Source organism: Melanerpes formicivorus, unplaced genomic scaffold (assembly GCF_026170545.1).
Source record: "Melanerpes formicivorus ecotype bairdi unplaced genomic scaffold, bMelFor1.0.p_v2 SCAF_187, whole genome shotgun sequence".
Taxonomy (NCBI): domain Eukaryota; kingdom Metazoa; phylum Chordata; class Aves; order Piciformes; family Picidae; genus Melanerpes; species Melanerpes formicivorus.
Genome location: NW_027142539.1, coordinates 385862 through 402439, shown reverse-complemented (window position 1 = coordinate 402439; position 16578 = coordinate 385862). Strand labels below are relative to the sequence as shown.

At 54.8% G+C, this 16578-nt stretch overlaps 2 protein-coding genes across 4 annotated transcripts; both read left to right on the top strand.

The window, feature by feature from the left end:
- The first annotated feature begins 250 nt into the window (after nucleotides 1–250).
- S1PR4 (sphingosine-1-phosphate receptor 4) lies at nucleotides 251–4713 on the top strand. Its single transcript, XM_068169499.1, has 2 exons — nucleotides 251–302; nucleotides 1167–4713. The coding sequence occupies exon 2, from the start codon at nucleotides 1346–1348 to the stop codon at nucleotides 2573–2575; it is 1230 nt and encodes a 409-aa protein (XP_068025600.1). The 5' UTR covers nucleotides 251–302; nucleotides 1167–1345; the 3' UTR covers nucleotides 2576–4713.
- A 1131-nt stretch (nucleotides 4714–5844) lies between these two features.
- On the top strand, nucleotides 5845–16297 carry NCLN (nicalin). 3 transcript variants are annotated; one of them, XM_068169523.1, is made up of 15 exons: nucleotides 5845–6058; nucleotides 8497–8681; nucleotides 8906–9050; nucleotides 9975–10069; nucleotides 10304–10384; nucleotides 10602–10705; nucleotides 11200–11288; nucleotides 11448–11587; nucleotides 13004–13182; nucleotides 13619–13706; nucleotides 13807–13845; nucleotides 13964–14127; nucleotides 14737–14790; nucleotides 14880–14958; nucleotides 16194–16297. In XM_068169523.1, exons 1-15 carry the CDS (start codon nucleotides 5878–5880, stop codon nucleotides 16251–16253), a joined length of 1683 nt encoding a protein of 560 aa, XP_068025624.1. In that variant the 5' UTR covers nucleotides 5845–5877; the 3' UTR covers nucleotides 16254–16297. The 3 variants fall into 3 exon arrangements, with proteins under 3 accessions (XP_068025624.1, XP_068025623.1, XP_068025622.1); XM_068169522.1 differs by having other exon boundaries at nucleotides 8497–8687; nucleotides 13967–14127; XM_068169521.1 differs by having other exon boundaries at nucleotides 8497–8687.
- Nucleotides 16298–16578: the final 281 nt, after the last annotated feature.

Here is a 16578-nt window from a genome sequence, read left to right as displayed (position 1 = left end):
GAAGAGAGGTGAAAGCAGAAAGCAGGGCACAGCTCCTGCTGTGCACCCCAGCTGAAAGGTGCTCTCTCTTGCTGCTCTCTGGGCCTCTTTGCAGCTGTTTTGGGTGGGGTCCATCCAGCACAGCAATGTGGTTGATGGTGTAACTTCCCTCTTTTTTTTCTCACTTTGGTAGGTACAAGCCTCACTGATTTGCACAAGGACATCTCCCCCACTACCTGCTCTGTGCTGGGCCTCAGACAGGCAGCTGGAGAGCCCTGCTGAACCTCCCCCTGGAAGCAAGAGCCTCAGGCCAGTCATGAGAGGTGAGTCCAAAGGCAAATTCAACAGCAGCAGCTGGGAATAGCACAGTGCAAGACTTTCTCTCTCCAGTCAGGCTCTGCAGATGCAGGGAGCAGGTCAGTGCTGGTCACTAATGTCAGAACTTCTGGGATCTGGCCTCAGTCCAGTCCCTTCCACCTTCCATGCCAGCAGCTTTGTGCCTCTCTTTCCCTGCCTGTGACCTAGGCAGTGGGAAGACCCAGAGCCATCTCTAGCAGGCGTTTGGAGAGCTGAAGGTGGAGGGTGCAGTGCCAGGGCATGTGGAGGTCTCTGGCCAGCTGGTTTCCTTCACACTGGGTGGAGCAGAGCCCCAGTTTCAGCCACACAGACCTGGCCTGGCCTTGCTGCACTGACAGCACAGCACTTGGAGGGATGAGAGACTGGCAGGAGCTGGGCCCACGGAGGAGTCAGGGCTGAGAGCAAGGAGCTTTCCCCTGGAGAAGGACACAGCTGGGCATGGGTGGTGCACAGGGCAGCTGCTGCTGAAGCATCAACTCTCTGCCAGGCTCAGGGGTGAATTTAATGCCACAAAAGGCCCAGAAAGCATTTAGTGCCTCAGGCTCTCTGAGAGCTTTTCCCTGGCACTTAGCCCAGCAGACCCCAGCCATCAAGATTGGAAGTGTTGCCCTGTTTGACCCAAGCTGCCCTGACTCCAAGAGGAGCCTGGCACAGCACTTTGTTCCTGTCCCACCTTCACAGCCACAGCAAAGCTGACAACAGCCAGACCCTTCCTAGCAGTTAGAAACGATGTCAAGCTCACAACAGGAAGCTTTATTAAACAACAGGAAGCCCATGCTCATGTGTGGACTTACAAAACACCTCACCCTCCTTTCCCCTTGCTCTTTCAGTGCCGTGGGGCTGGCAGACAGGGCTCTAGCTCTCGTCTCCACACTGGGTAGGACTGCAGGGGTCAGAGACAGCCTCACAGCTGTCTCCAGCCCTCAGACAGAAGCTCTGCTCTGCTCTCCACCTCAACCCTCGCTCCACCGTGCAGCTGCTCCTGGCTGCTGCCCCGGGGGCTCAGAAGATGGATGGTGCAGAGCTGAGCTGGCTGGTGAATCACTCCCTTCCCCTTCTTCCCTTGGGCTCTGCTCAAAACCCTGAGCTCAGAGCCGACCTCCTGGGCAGGAAAGTCTCCTGCCTGCAGCTGGCAGCCATGCGGAACGCGAACCTCATCCTGCAGCACTACAACTTCACCGGCAGGCTGAGCCACCGGCGCCCCGGGGCCGAGGGGCTGGGTCTGCTCCGCACCACCTTTGTCATCATCAGCTGCAGCATCATCCTGGAGAACCTGCTGGTGCTGCTGGCCATCCTGCGGCGCCTGCGCGCCCGCCGCTGGGTCTACTCCTGCATCGCCAGCATCACCCTCAGCGACCTGCTGGCAGGGGTCGCCTACCTCTGCAACCTCTGCCTGTCGGGGCGCAAAACCTTCCAGCTCTCAGCCCAGCTCTGGTTCCTGCGGGAAGGGATCCTCTTCGTGGCGCTGGCCGCCTCCACCTTCAGCTTGCTGGTGACGGCCGTGGAGCGCTACAGTGCCATGGTGAGGCCGATCGCGGAGAACGAAGCCAGCAAGACCCTGCGGCTGCGCAGCCTCATCGTCGGCTGCTGGCTGCTGGCTTTCCTCCTGGGGCTGCTTCCCCTGCTGGGCTGGAACTGCCTCTGCGACCTCAACGCCTGCTCCGTCCTCCTGCCGCTCTACTCCAAGAGCTACATCCTCTTCTCCGTGGTCATGTTCAGCATCATCCTGCTGGGCATCGTCGGCCTCTACATCTCCATCTTCCAGCTGGTCCAGGCCAGCTCGAAGCAAAGCAGCTCTCGGCACGGCCGCAAGCGCTCCCTGCGCTTGCTCAAGACGGTGCTGATCATCCTGGGGGCCTTCATCGTGTGCTGGAGCCCCCTCTTCATCCTGCTGCTCTTGGATGTCTTCTGCGAGCCCCAGAGGTGCGCAGAGCTGCACAGCCTGGACTGGCCCTTGGCTCTGGCCATGCTCAACTCGGGCATCAACCCCATCATCTACTCCCTGCGGAGCGTGGAGGTGCGCCGAGCTGTGGGGAACCTGCTGTGCTGCTGCTGCCTCAGGGCTGGGCTCTGCCAGCCTGGGAACTGCTTGGCGATCACAGACATCAACTCTGCCTCCTCCACGGAGAGCTCCCTGCGCTACCGGGAGAGCTTCCGCAGCTCCCTAGCCCTGAACGCCCGGCCCAGAGCGCCTCTGTCCAGCAACTCCAGCATGATGAGCAACCTGCCCAGCCTCTGAGAGGCCATCAGACAGCCCACCAGGACCTCAAGCTGCTGGGCCTGGCCCGGCAGAACTGCAGCCTACGGGCAGCTCAGGCTGACCCGGTGCAGCCCCAGCACAGTTGGCTAACCGTGGCCGAGCTCTGCAGTCCCTTCAGGCTGGGGTCTTGCTTCAGGGAGGCTGCAGCCCGGGCAGAGGCATTGCTGTTAGGGTGGAGTGAAGGCCACAGGCACATGTGGGCACTGATGCCAGCTGCTGGGCCTGAGTTATAGGTGGACCTTGCTCTCTGTGTGTCTAAATAGGTGCTGTCCCTGCCCAGAGGAGAGCATTTTGCCCCGAGGCACAGTGACAAGCAGGGTGGGGATCCCCAACCAGACTGTTCCCCAACCCCCTGGGAGCAGGCTAGGCTGGCAGTGTTGCCATCCCTGCAGGCTAGGCTGGCAGTGTTGTCGTCCCTGTGTGCCAGGCAGGGATGGAGGTGATCCTTAAGTCTTCTCCTGCAATTTGCAGCCTTATGGAAGTGCTGTGATGGGCAAAGCTGCTGGCAAAGGGGGGATGCAGGCTCGATGTCTTGCCAGGGAGCTCAGAGGCCCCTGCCCAGGAGCCAAGTGCCCACCTGTAGTGCAGCACAAACCAACCACAGCATGGCAGAGAGCAACAGAACAGCTCAGTCCCTCACTAGTCTGCAGTCTGGGCACTGTGCCTGGGCAAGTGCTGTGACAGTGCTTACAGCCTGGCAGCAAGAAGAGCTCTGCTGTGCCTCTGGGCACGGGGCTGAACCTGCAGAGACAGCCCTGGCACCACCACGGGCAGGAGGTCCCCACAGTGACTGGGGAGTCTGGTGCCATCCTGCATGGCAGAGCCTTCACAGTGCTGTGGCCTCCCAGAAAAGTGGGGCCAGCAAGGTTGCCAGGTTCCAAGGTGCCCACACAGGGGGAGATGCCCACTGTGGTGGGCACTGAAAAGCTGAGCAGCAAGTTCTAAATGGCTTTGAATTCTGTTGTGTCAGGGGAGTGTGTGTGGCTAACCTGAACAGAAGCAGCAGGAATTGTTGCCTCTTCCTTTTGGGGCTGCAAAGGCTGCAGCCTTCCAGAGCCCTTTCCAAACCCAGTGCTGGCAGCAGCACAGATTGGTAAGCATCACTTCAGCAGCCTGGCACAGAATCACCACCCCGAGGTAAGAGTAGGGTAGAGCCTGCCCCAAGTGCTTCTGAAGTTCAGCACAGCTGGGGGAAAGGAATGGAGAGGTCTGATCCTAGTAGGCCTGCTCTAAGTGCTGCCACATTTGGAGAGGGAGTCACACAGGGAAATGTGCAGAGAGTTTCCTCTTCCCTGGGAGCTGGGCAGCACCACCAGCAGAGAAGGTACTTCAGGTCCACCTCTGGGGCCCCCAACAGAAGAAGGACAGGGACCTGCTGGAGTGGGTCCAGAGGAGGGACACAAAGATGAGCTGAGAAAGCTCTCCTGTGAGGACAAGCTGAGAGAGTTGGGGCTGTTCAGCCTGGAGAAGGCTCCAGGGAGACCTTAGAGCTGCATTTCAATATCTGCAGGGGAGCTACAGGCAGGCTGGGGAGGGACTGTTCAGAAGTGCCTGTGGGGATAGGACAAGGAGCAGTGGTTTGGAACTGGAGCAGGGCAGGTTCAGGTTGGACATTAGGTTCTTCACAACGAGGGTGGTGGAATAGTGCCCAGATGTGTGGTGGAGGCCTCAAGTAGCACTGGAAGGCCCTGAGGAGCCAACAGGGCATGCAGAATGCCTGCAGCACAGGGAAGGGGAGACCAGGGGCACAGTGACACCCACATATGAAGCCTGCAGGTTGCAGAAGTTCACTGGGGCCAGGCTTCATCCTTGGTACTCAGAGGGCTGCTCTGTGCTACGGAAAGCAGTTGGCACCAGACCAGTCCCATTCCAGTCTCAGCCTGGTAGAGACCCAGTAGAGCCCAGCTTGCACTTCAGATTCCTGCTCTTCTATTCCCCAGCCAAGTGAAAAAACAATCAGAGCAGCACCCAAATGCCTTCCCTCACCATGCAAGGAGACCAAAGCCACCCAGGCAGTGGGAAGGAGAAGGTCCTGAGAACTTCAAACCTGCAGGCCCAGCCCCCCAGCAGGAGGTGCTGAGCTTCCAGCCCATCTGTTTTGCAATAAATCCAGAGATAAGAGAGCCTCTGTTTGGTTTGCTATGGTTTGACAGGAGAGGGATGGGGTTGATGGGGAGGGCCAGGGGGGAAGCTGTTTGGTGGATACAGAATTGGTCACGTTCAGAAGGTAGTGGTCAATGGCTCCATGTCCAGATGGAGATCAGTGACAAGTGGCATCCCTCAGAGCTCTGTGCTGGGACCAGTGCTGTTTGGGATCTTCATCAGTGACACAGGCAGTGGGATCCAGCGCAGCCTCAGCAAGCTTGCAGGTCACAGCATGGTGAGTGGTGCAGCTGACCCATCTCAGGGATGGGATCACTGCAGAGGGACCTGGGCAAGCAGGCCCAAGTCAACTTTGTGAGCTTCAACAAAGTCAAATGCAAGATCCTGCACCTGGGCTGGGGACACTCTCAGTATCAGTACAGGCTGGGGATTAATGCCTGGAGAGCAGTCCTGCAGAGAAGGGCTTGGGGGTGCTGCTAGCTGAAAAGCTGGACAAAAGGCAGCAATGTGCAGAGCCCACAGCCAGCCCCGTCCTGGGCTGACCCCCAGCAGCATGGGCAGCAGGGGCGGGGAGAGGATTCTGCCCCTCTCTGCTGAGCTTCCCCCGCAGTGCTGGGGCAGTTCTGGAGTCCTCAGCACAGCAGAGACCTGGAGCCAGTGCCAGTCTGTGATTCCGAGTTTACTCTCCTGCAGAGCCGGTACCTGGCGGCTGGTCCCGCAGGACAGGGACCTCCGTGCGGCGGTGCAGGGGCGGCCGGTACCGGCCGGGGCCAGGCTGCCTGCTCAGAGCGACCCTCGGCCGGGCTCCAGCTCGCTGCCTGCTCAGGGCTCCCCGGACCGCACGCTCCTTGTCCGAGCGAGCAGGACCGGCGACGCGTGGGACACAGCTCCGCGCGTTCCGCCCCTCGCTGCCTCTCAGCGCCCTGCCAGCTCCTCCGCCGTCCCGGGCAGCGGCAGCGACCGCCGGCGTGCGCCCCGCGGCGGAGCGGAGCGCCCCCTGCAGGCCAGAGAGGAGAAGGGGCAACGTAACCGCAGCGCCCAGTGCCCCTGGTGTCGGCAGCCGGCAAACTACAGCTCCCGACAGGCTGCGGGGCGCGCGTGCCGTGCGTACGGTGCGTGCCGCGCGTGCCGTGCGTGCCGGTGGAGCAGGCCGCAGCGGCAGGGTCGGGGCCGCGGCGATGCTGGAGGAGGCTGGCGAGGTGCTGGAGTCGGTGCTGAAGGCCTCATGCCTGCCGCTCAGCTTCCTGCTGTTCGTGCCCGCTGTGCTCCTGCTCCTGGGCCCGCCGCCGGCCGCCGAGGCCGCCCACGAGTTCACGGTGTACCGCATGCAGCAGTACGAGCTGGGCGGGCAGCCCTACGGTGAGAGACTGCACGGCCCCGACCGGGCTCGGTTCGGCCGCCGGCCTCCGCTAGGCTTCCCTCCTCCGGGAGGGCGAATCCCGGCAGCGGCTGCCTTCAGGGCCGATGGGGCCGTAGGAAGAGCCGCGACCCCCGGGAGGCGTCCAGGCTAGGCCGCGAAGCTGCAGGTGGCCGGGGAGGGAGACCCAGCCCGGGGAGGGAGACCCAGCCCAGGGAGCGAGACCCAGCCCAGGGAGCGAGACCCAGCCCAGGGAGCGAGACCCAGCCCAGGGAGGGAGACCCAGCCCAGGGAGCGAGACCCAGCCCAGGGAGCGAGACCCAGCCCAGGGAGCGAGACCCAGCCCAGGGAGCGAGACCCAGCCCAGGGAGGGGGTGCAGGAGAGCTCGGAGAGCCCTGGGGGGCTGCAGCCGGCTATGAGTTCAGACCCAGACCCAGGGAGGCTGCAGCCGTACCCCATCTGGCTGAGCTTTGCTGCCCGATCGCAGCGGGAGCAGGAAGGTGTCCCCCGCTCCCACAGGGTGATCTGCAGGTGACCAAGGACCCTGCAGTGGCCTTACAGGTTCCTGGGTGTGTGCTGAGCTCGCTGTCTTTCAGGCAGTTCAGCTCCATCCGTCCTGCACGCTGGCGAGCTTGGTCGTGAGCTCAGTTTTGTTCTGTTTGCTTTGACTCCTCTGCTGACAGGTTGATTCTTCTTTGCTCTTCAGGCGTCTGCCCCAGCCTCAATTAGCAGTGTCATTGCTCCGGTGCCTTCTCCTTTGAGAGCCCTGTGGTTTGTCCTTTCTCTTACAGCTGACCTCCAGTTCCTTTGTTCTGTTGCTTCCAGGCTGGTGATTGTGCAACGTCTTTCTTTTGAGTCAGAAATACAACCTGCTCTTTGAATTTCTGGAGTGCTGTAACCTTCAGCCTCCACCCCCTGTACTCAGAATCTAAATGTTGTTTCTGAGCCTTCCACAGAGATTTCATTCCATGTAGTCTGCCTGTGGCTGACTCTGCCAGAAAGACCAAACAGAGATTGCTGCAGAGCCTTTTCTTGCAGGGGTGAGAAGAATCAATGTCAGCTGCAGAGCAGCTTCAGACCAAACTTGTTAGAAAGGAATTCTTTAGGTTGGAAATGAAGGTTTATTAAACAGGGTGTCAGGGAGTGATAGGACTGGGGGGAATAGTGCATAAGACCCTTAATGGGAAGGTGGTGAGTTCAAGCCTGCAGTGGGCAGTAGTGTCCTCCCTACTCTAGTCAGGAGGTCTGTGGTGACAGGTTGGACTGGATGATCTTTGAGGTCTCTTCCAACCTTAGTGATACTGATACTGGAATGGAGCAAAACTAGAAATGGGGAGATTCAGATTGGTTGTTAGGAAGAAGTTCTTCCCCATGAGGGTGGTGAGAGCCTGGCACAGGTTGCCCAGGGAGGTGGTGAAAGCCTCATCCCTGGAGGTGTTTGCAGCCAGGCTGGATGTGGCTGTGAGCAACCTGCTGTGGTGTGAGGTGTCCCTGCCCATGGCAGGGGGTTGGAACTGGCTGAGCCTTGAGGTCCCTTCCAACCCTAACAATTCTGTGATTCTTTAGAGAAACTGCAGAGAATCAACTTGCCTTGCCCTGCTGTCAGGAAATATTGTTGGGCCAATGCTTCTGTGCTCCTGCATCACCGCTTGGGGAACGGTGGAGAGGATTCTCCTCGTTATGGATTGGTTTTCTCTGACTGGGGAGGGGGCTGCTGTTCATATTTGTGTGTTACACAGTGTGTGAGCTCTGTGTGGAGCATTTGTACTGTGCCTTAACTGCATTGCTGAGGATTTCACTGACACTATGCAGTGGAAATACAGACTTGTCTTGTTCATGTGATTTGACTTCTGGTGAGAACAAACTAGTGTTAAACTTAAGTCAAGTTTAAATCTAACCTTTAGCAACCCTCACTCCTATTTGGCATAGGCTGAGATGCCTGCTGGAGCACCTTTGCTCCTTCCTTGGCTGTGTGGGGACCCAGTGCAATGAAATCTTCAGCTCTGTAGGTGCCAGAGTTCTAGAAGAAGAAATTGAATATGGAGCATGAGAAGTAGTAAGGTGGATTTGAATGGCTCATACAGGATGACCCTATGGGCCTCACCTGGAGAGTGCAGGAGCTGCTGGCAAGCCTCCAGACTGCTGTGCTGCCAAAGGACTGCATTTTCACAGGAGGATATTTGATAAACTAAAACTAAGAGTAGGAGGCAGAAGCAGCCTTTTGGATGGACGTGGGGTAACCTCCTGTCCTCCCTCAGAGCCGTTCTGCACATCTCGCGTCCGTTCCTTCTCGGACAAGAGGGAAGAGATCAGTTTAGCTTTTTGCAGGTCCTGCTTGCATCAGGCTGGCACCCAAAGCAGTCTGAGGAGGAGCTAAGCTCAAGCAAAGGGGATGTGACAGAGTCACTTAGCAAAGCTCTCGCTGTGCTCTCCTCACAGGCACCAGGAGCGCGGTGCTGAACACCGAAGCTCGCACTGTAGAAGCAGACGTCCTGAGCCGCCGCTGCGTCATGATGCGGCTGGTGGACTTCTCCTATGAGCAGTACCAGAAGGCTCTCCGCCAGTCAGCTGGGGCTGTGGTGATCATCTTGCCACGATCCATCTCTTCTGTCCCACAGGATGTTGTAAGGGTAAAACAAACCAAAAACAACCCCACCACCAATTCCCTTTCTCTTACAATGGGAGGGGAGGAGAGGCTTGGGTGGCCGCAGGACTGGAAAGCTCCTGCTGTAATGCACCGCAGATCATATTCTGCCTTGAGAGCTTCAACCCTTTTCTCTCTGCTTTGGTTGTCAGGGTTTCTTCTTCTGCCCTCGTGTTGATTTTTGTGTCTCATTCAAACCCTCAGCAATTCATGGAGATAGAGCCAGAAATGCTGGCCATGGAAACCATCGTGCCAGTCTACTTCGCGGTGGAAGATGAAGAGCTGCTGTCCATCTATGAACAAACGCGAGCTGCTTCTGCCTCCCAGGGCTCTGCCTCCGCTGCAGAAGGTGAGTTCTGATGTCTGGGGGAAAGGTTAAGAGGAAGACAGGGCCTGAGCCCGCGTCTGGGAGCGGCCTGCATCAGAAACAGTGTGGCCAGCAGGAGCAGGGAAGTCATTGTGCCCCTGTGCTCAGCACTGCTTAGGCCACACCTTGAGTCCTGTGTTCAGTTCTGGGCTCCTCAGTTTAAGAAGGACATTGAGCTGCTGGAAGGTGTCCAGAGAAGGGCAACAGAGCTGGGGAGGGGTCTGCAGCAGAGCCCTGTGAGGAGAGGCTGAGGGAGCTGGGATTGCTTAGCCTGGAGAAGAGGAGGCTCAGGGCAGACCTTCATGCTTTCTCCAACTCCCTGTAGGGAGGTTGTAGCCAGGTGGGGGTTGGTCTCTTCTCCCAGGCAAGCAGCACCAGAACAAGAGGACACAGTCTCAAGCTGTGCAAGGGGAAGTTTAGGCTGGAGGTGAGGAGAAAGTTCTTCACAGAGAGAGTTGTTGGCCATTGGAATGTGCTGCTCAGGGAGGTGGTGGAGTCCCCATCCCTGGAGGTGTTCCAAGAAGTGTGTGGACATGGCCCTTGGTTTAATGGCCATGATGGTGTTTGGTTAATGGTTGGACTTGATGATGGTCTTAGAGGGCTTTTCCAAATGAAACAATTCTATGATTTTATGAACCAGTGTTCTGTTGCCTTGATGTTTATTCTGTCTTACTGATCTGCTGCTCAGGATTAACTTTAGGACTCCTGCAGAGAAGTTCTTGTCTTAGCCAGCTCACAGCACTGAGATTTCAGGACAGGAGGAGAATGCAGGATTCCCTGTCAGTGCATAAATACAAGTGAGAAGCCATAAAGGGTTTAAAGCTGGTCTCTCCAAAGCACAGTTAGCAAGGGAAATACAGGGCTGAGACTTCCCCAGCTGTACTTACTGATTTGTTTTTCTTCCAGTTCTGCTGCACACAGCAACTGCCAATGGCTTCCAGATGGTGACCAGTGGGGCTCAAAGCAAAGCTATCAATGACTGGCTCATACCCAGTGTGGAGGTGAGTTCTGTAGGGATTCAAACTGGCAACACTGATGGGATGCCTTCTTTTGTTGGGACTTTGTCAGGCACTGGGATTGATGGAGGAGGTCAGGGGAGTCCTTAGCCAGGTGGGTTCCTAAAGCTCTCAGACCTGAGGCCACCCCAGACTCAGGAGGTGTGTAGGAGTCAGGCTGTCTTTGTACAGGCACACAGGAGGTGATGCTGACTGGCACTGATCTCTCTTCCCCTGCAGGGAAGGCTGACAGGGCTTGGTGGAGAAGACCTGCCCACTGTTGTGATTGTTGCCCACTATGATTCTTTTGGAGTGGCTCCAGTGAGTATTCTTTCTTCCTGCAGCTCTCTCTTCCTGGTTTTTGGCTTGGTGTTTTCTCCCATGTGGCCTCTGCTGCCACAGATGGGCAGATGGGGATGGGGAAAGATGGGGAAAAGCTGCAAGCAGAACATGGTGGTGTGCTATCTTGAAGGCTTTTGTGGTAGGTGAGAATAGGTGTAGGGTTGTCACCTTGTCTCTGTCCCACTTCACCCCACAGTGGCTGTCACATGGTGCTGACTCCAATGGCAGTGGTATCTCAGTGCTGCTGGAACTGGCCAGGCTCTTCTCCCGGCTCTACACCTACAGACGTACCCACGCTGGGTAAGAAACCTCTCTCCTCATGCTTGAATGTGTGTAGCTGAGATCAGATAAGAAAGGCTTTTGCTCCACACCTGAAGAATGTTACAAGCAGTCCTTTAATCCCTTTGAGTTGCTTTGTTTCCCTCCAAATACAGCTGCTCTTAATAGCCAAGCTCCTCGCTTTGATTTCTTTGCTGTAGCTCTGCTCAAGCCTGGGGACAAGTGGAAGGAAGGATGTGGCACATAGGAAGCATTTGTTAATGAACAGTTTGCCTGGAATGTCAGGTGGTGGCTGTTGTCTTCTCACCACAGATGTGAGAAGTAAAATCCATCCTCCAGCCCAGGGAGCAACCCCCTTTGACCCTGTCCCACCCTGTGCCACTGTTATGTGGCACAAAGGAAGTGTCTGCTAATGAACAGTTTGCCTGGAATGTCAGGTGGTGGCTGCTGTCATCTCACCACAGAGGAGTTCAAGGAGTTCTGTGGCTAACACCTTTACCTTCTTTGATGGGCAGGTATAACCTACTCTTCTTTGCATCTGGAGGTGGCAAGTTTAATTACCAAGGAACCAAACGGTGGCTGGAAGACAATTTGGACCACACTGGTGAGTATGGGGCTGGCATTGGCAGCGTGTTCTGTGGCAAGCCCTCTTGTGTTGGTTAGTGTTTTTAGTATGTCAGCCCTCCTGTCTGGGCCTTGCTTGTTTGTGATGGAAATCCCAGCACAAGGCATAGCAGTTAATGCTGGGATTTTTCTGTTCCAGATTCCAGCCTGCTGCAGGACAACGTAGCCTTTGTTCTCTGCCTTGATACTCTGGGCCGGGGCAACAGCCTTCACCTCCACGTCTCAAAGCCTCCCAAGGAGGGCACCTTGCAGCATGCATTTCTGAGAGAACTGGAGATGGTAATGAAAAGCATTTTGGGTAGATGGGAACTTGGGACTTTCTAAAGGGAGCTGCAGCTCTCCAGCAGAGAAAGGAAGGAAGGAAGGAAGGATGTGAAGAAAGGGTGTGCCACTGAAATATTTCATGTGCTGTGTATGGTCACTTGGTTTGAAGTGCAGACAAATCCTCATGCCACAGTCCCAGAGGAAGCACAGGATCACAGGATGTTAGGGGTTGGAAGGAATCTCAGGAGATCATCCAGTCCAACCCCCCTGCCAGAGCAGGACCTTAGAATCCAGCACAGGTCGCACAGGAATGCATCCAGATGGGTCTTGAATAGTCTCCAGAGAAGGAGACTCCACAACCCTTCTGGGGAGCCTCTTCCAGTGCTCTGTGACCCTCACAGTGCAGAAGTTCCTCCTCATGTTGAGGTGGAACCTCCTGTGCTGTAGTCCATAATAAGCAGACTACTTCTGCTGCATTTTCCACTGCACTTCTTTCTGGCTTGCTGCAAAAGCTGCCGTGCAGTGACACGAAACCAGCTTTTTAATGGCAGGAACTGCCCCTTACACTTAGCAGTGTATTTGCCTGGGTAATCTGCCAGGTTCTACACATTGGCCACAACAACCTCATGCAGTGCTACAGGCTGGGGTCAGAGTGGCTGGAGAGCAGCCAGGCAGAAAGGGACCTGGGGGTACTGGTTGATAGTAAACTCAACATGAGCCAGCTGTGTGCCCAGGTGGCCAAGAAGGCCAATGGCATCCTGGCCTGCATCAGGAACTGTGTGGCCAGCAGGAGCAGGGAGGTCATTGTGCCCTGTGCTCAGCACTGGTTAGGCCACACCTTGAGTCCTGTGTCCAGTTCTGGGCTCCTCAATTTAAGAAGGACGTTGAGACACTTGAAGGTGTCCAGAGAAGGGCAAGGAGGCTGGGGAGGGGTCTGGAGCACAGCTCTGTGAGGAGAGGCTGAGGGAGCTGGGGTTGCTTAGCCTGGAGAAGAGGAGGCTCAGGGGAGACCTTCTTGCTCTCTCCAACTCCCTGAAGGGAGGTTGTAGCCAGGTGGGGGTTGGTCTCTTCTCCCAGGCAACCAGCACCAAATGAAGTTTAGGCTGGAGGTGAGGAGAAGGGTCTTCCCAGACAGAGAGATTGACCATGGGAATGTGCTGCCCAGGGAGGTGGTGGAGTCACTATCACTGGATGTGGTTGGGAAGAGACTTGATGGGGTGCTTGGTGCCATGGTTTAGTTGATTAGATGGTGTTGGATGATAGGTTGGACTGGATAATCTCTGAGATCTCTTCCAACCTGATTAATTCTACTCTACTCTGCCCTACCCTACCCTGCCTCTGGAGCACACAACACCATGGCTGTAGGTGGACTGGGCAGTGCAGTGGTGGGGCAGCACGGCACCCTGCTGGATTGCTCCTCCTTTCCCTCAGGTTGTTGCCAGCCAGTTCCCAGAGGTGAAGTTTTCCATGGTGCACAAGAAGATCAACTTGGCTGAGGACATGCTGGCCTGGGAGCACGAGCGCTTCGCCATCCGCCGCTTGCCGGCCTTCACCATCTCCCACCTGGAGAGCCACCGGGACAGCCTGCGCAACAGCATCATGGACAGGAGGTGAGAGGCCTTCGGGGGGGAGCTGCACTTCAAATCCAGCCCAGAAACACAAATTGGCCTCATGACTGCTTGTTACACTTTCTGATGGTCAGAATGGGTGAGGGGGAAGAAAGCCCCAAAACACAGGGAGCTGGGCTCTGGATTCAGGCTTGTGCTTGGTGCTGTGGAGAAGGAGGGGCGCTAGAGGAAGCTGAGCCCAGTGTCCTCACCATGGGGGTGGTGAGACACTGGCACAGGTTGCTCAGGAAGGTGGTAGAAGCCTCATCCCTGGAGGTTTTTAAGGCCAGGCTGGATGTGGCTTTGAGCAACCTGATCTAGTTTTGAGGTGTCCCTGCCCATGGCAGGGGGGTTGGAACTGGCTGAGCCTTGAGGTGCCTTCCAGCCCTGACAGTTGTATGATTCTGTGACAAGTCTACAATCTGCTCTTCTGCTCCAGGGCACGAATAGACACTAAGGCACTCACCAGGAATACCAGGATCATTGCTGAGGCTTTGACAAGGGTCATCTACAACTTAACAGACAAAGTAAGAGCTGCCCATCCTGCAGTGCTGGCCCCATTTGTCCTGCCCAACCAAGTTTGCTCTCAGCAGTAGCCTGGGGTTTGTTTTGTTTTTTTCCTTGCAGGGAGCACCTGCAGACCTGCAGATCTTCACAGATCAGATGGTGAGCACAGTGCCTTTTGGTAACTTGTGGGAAGAAGGAATGAAGAGTCTGGGAGAGAGGTCTGGTCCATGGCATATGTGTGGCTGAGTCCCTTTCTTTTGGTGGTATTTTTCTGCAGCAGATCCAGCAGGAGCAACTAGAATCAGTAATGGACTGGCTGAGCAGTCAGCCCAGGGCTGCCCAGCTGATTGATAAAGACAGCACCTTCCTCAACACCTTAGAGTACTGCATGGGTCGGTACCTGAAGGACGTCAAACAGCATCATGTAAAGGCAGACAAACGGTAAGAGAAGAGAGGCAAGAACCAGCCAGGCCACGTGAAATGGCTTCCCCCTTCCACTGAACTCTCCTCCTGAGCCTGCAGCTTCTCTAGCTTCTTGGCATGGAGTTAGAAGTGATTGTTCTTCTCTGGTCTCCTGTCAGTTTTGGTTCATGCTCACTGCTCTCCCGAGAAAGCAATTTATTGATCCTCATAGCACAGTAACAAGTCCCAGCAGCTCCCTCTGTCTGGTTTTCTGCTGCTTTGGTTCCACCCTTCCAACTCTTGAGTGCTGCTTCCTCTGAATCCAGAAGACTGAAGTCCCCTAGAAGGCTTTTCTTTAATTGTAAAAGGGCAGCTTCCATCCTGTCTGACCTGCTTGGGTTTGAAGCAGTGTAATGAACCTGGTGAGGTGCCTTCCATGTGCCTCTCCTGAGACAGCTCAACAGCATGTCAGTTGTATCCTTAGGAAAAGAAAGGCTTGACAAGTAAAATCAGCTCCAAACTGGTGTGCAAGTTGGTCATGCTGACTTGTCTTTCCTTGGATGAACTCCCTGGGAACAGAGGTTTAGGCTGTCCTTACTGCAGTGTTCAGAGGTGTAATAGAACCTGAGCAATTTCTTCTTTTCCCAGGGACCCTGAGTTTGTTTTCTATGACCAGCTGAAGCAGGTGATGAATGCATACAGGTATGGAATTCCCTTGAGCTTGTTGGGCTGTTGTCTCACTCCGTGGCAGTAGCTGCTGTACAGCTCCATGTGTTCTGCTTTAATTGCAGGGTCAAGCCAGCAATCTTTGACCTCCTTTTGGCTGTCTGTATTGCAGCCTACCTTGGTGTTGCCTATGTTGCAGTGCAGGTAAGAGAAGAAAAGCAGGAGGCAGAGGTGTTATTTTCCTCACAGATCACATTTACTACAGTAATTGGTAAAGGTGCAGTCCCAGCACCAAAGTTGGAGCAATAATGCCACCCTACTGGCTGACTGTTTCAGTGTGAATGCTGTTGAGCACCTGAGTTGCCTGTGCTGAAGACAATCCCTTGCCAATCTTGGTCCTGGGCATGCACCACTCACTTGTGAAGCTCAAGAGAACTAAAAATCTGCTGTGATAAAGGGTTGCAGCTTGTAGTAAGTTAGGAGTGTTAGGACATCCTTCCAATATCTGAACTGGGGATGCAGCTTAGACATGCATCTTCAGGGGGTTGTTTGGTTTTCAATGAAACCATAAATAGTCCTGGGTCCAGAGACCTGGAACAGTGATACTCTGTGCCTTGGCCAGCCAGCTTTTAAGTGTTCACAAAGCCACTGTGAGCTTCTGATCCTGTCTGGGTTCTCTCAAGAACATGAATGAAAGGAAAGCATTTTTAGGTCACTGTAAGTTTTGATCTCTTCATGTCATTTTATATCCTTTTGGGGGGGGGAAACACAAGCATTTAATAATCCAATGTAACAACAGAAACAGGAGGGAAAGCAGAGCCTTTGATTTGTCAGCTCTCTTTATTATGTTGGCTGTTACAAATGATTTGGAGCCTGGATCTTGTGGCTGTCTTGTCAGCTACCTGAAGCAGCTGTTACTGAATCAAAACACAATTAATCAAAGCAGAATCAAAAGTGAATTTTTAATTCACTGGTGCAATGGTGAAAGAGAAGATCCAGCTATAAAGGATTGGCAGCTACTGGGACTCTGTTTTGTGAGGTTCATTCCTGAAGCTGCTAGCAGCAGTGTTTCTGTAGTGCCCAGCATCTGGCATGTATCAAAAGCTGGAGCTTTCTCCTCCCCTTCAGAAGGAACAGAACTGCACTAAAAAGAAACACCAGATCTTTAACAAGTGTTTGCATTTTCACCATGGGGGTGATACAGGCCTGCAAAACACTTCTGTAAGCCTTCACTTCCTGCACAGCTCCCAAGTACCTGGCTTCATTTGTCATCCTTCCATGTAATTCATCGACAGGAGGGGAGTGCCAGTGGATCATCCAAATAAGGCATTGCATTTGCACATGAGTATTGTTTGTAAGCCTTCTAGTAAGTTTTCTCTCTGTGTGGAACTCACTCATTGTATTAAGCATTTATACAGGTTTCTTTTCCTTGTTTCCAGCACTTTGGTCTCCTTTACAAGATGATCCAGAGATTGTCCCTTAAAACCAAGCAGCAGTGAAGCAATGAGCCATCACCCATGCACCAAGCAGCTTTGAGCCATCGGTGAGCCCATCAAGAACCTCCTGAATCCTGCTGTTTCTCTTCTTCTGTCTCCTCTTTGCTACTCTGTAGAGGGGAGGAAGGCAGCAAGGAAATGAAATTTTAACTCCAGTGCACCTTTAAAGTGCTTTTCTTCACCTTCTTCCCCTGATGTACACCATGTCTATTTTCCTTTGCTTTCTGGCGAGGGAGAGGCTCAGAGACTTCAATAGTTCCTGCAGGTTGATACTGAAGGGCTGATTCTGAGCAGCTTCCACGAGCATAAAACCAAGCCCAGCACCTCT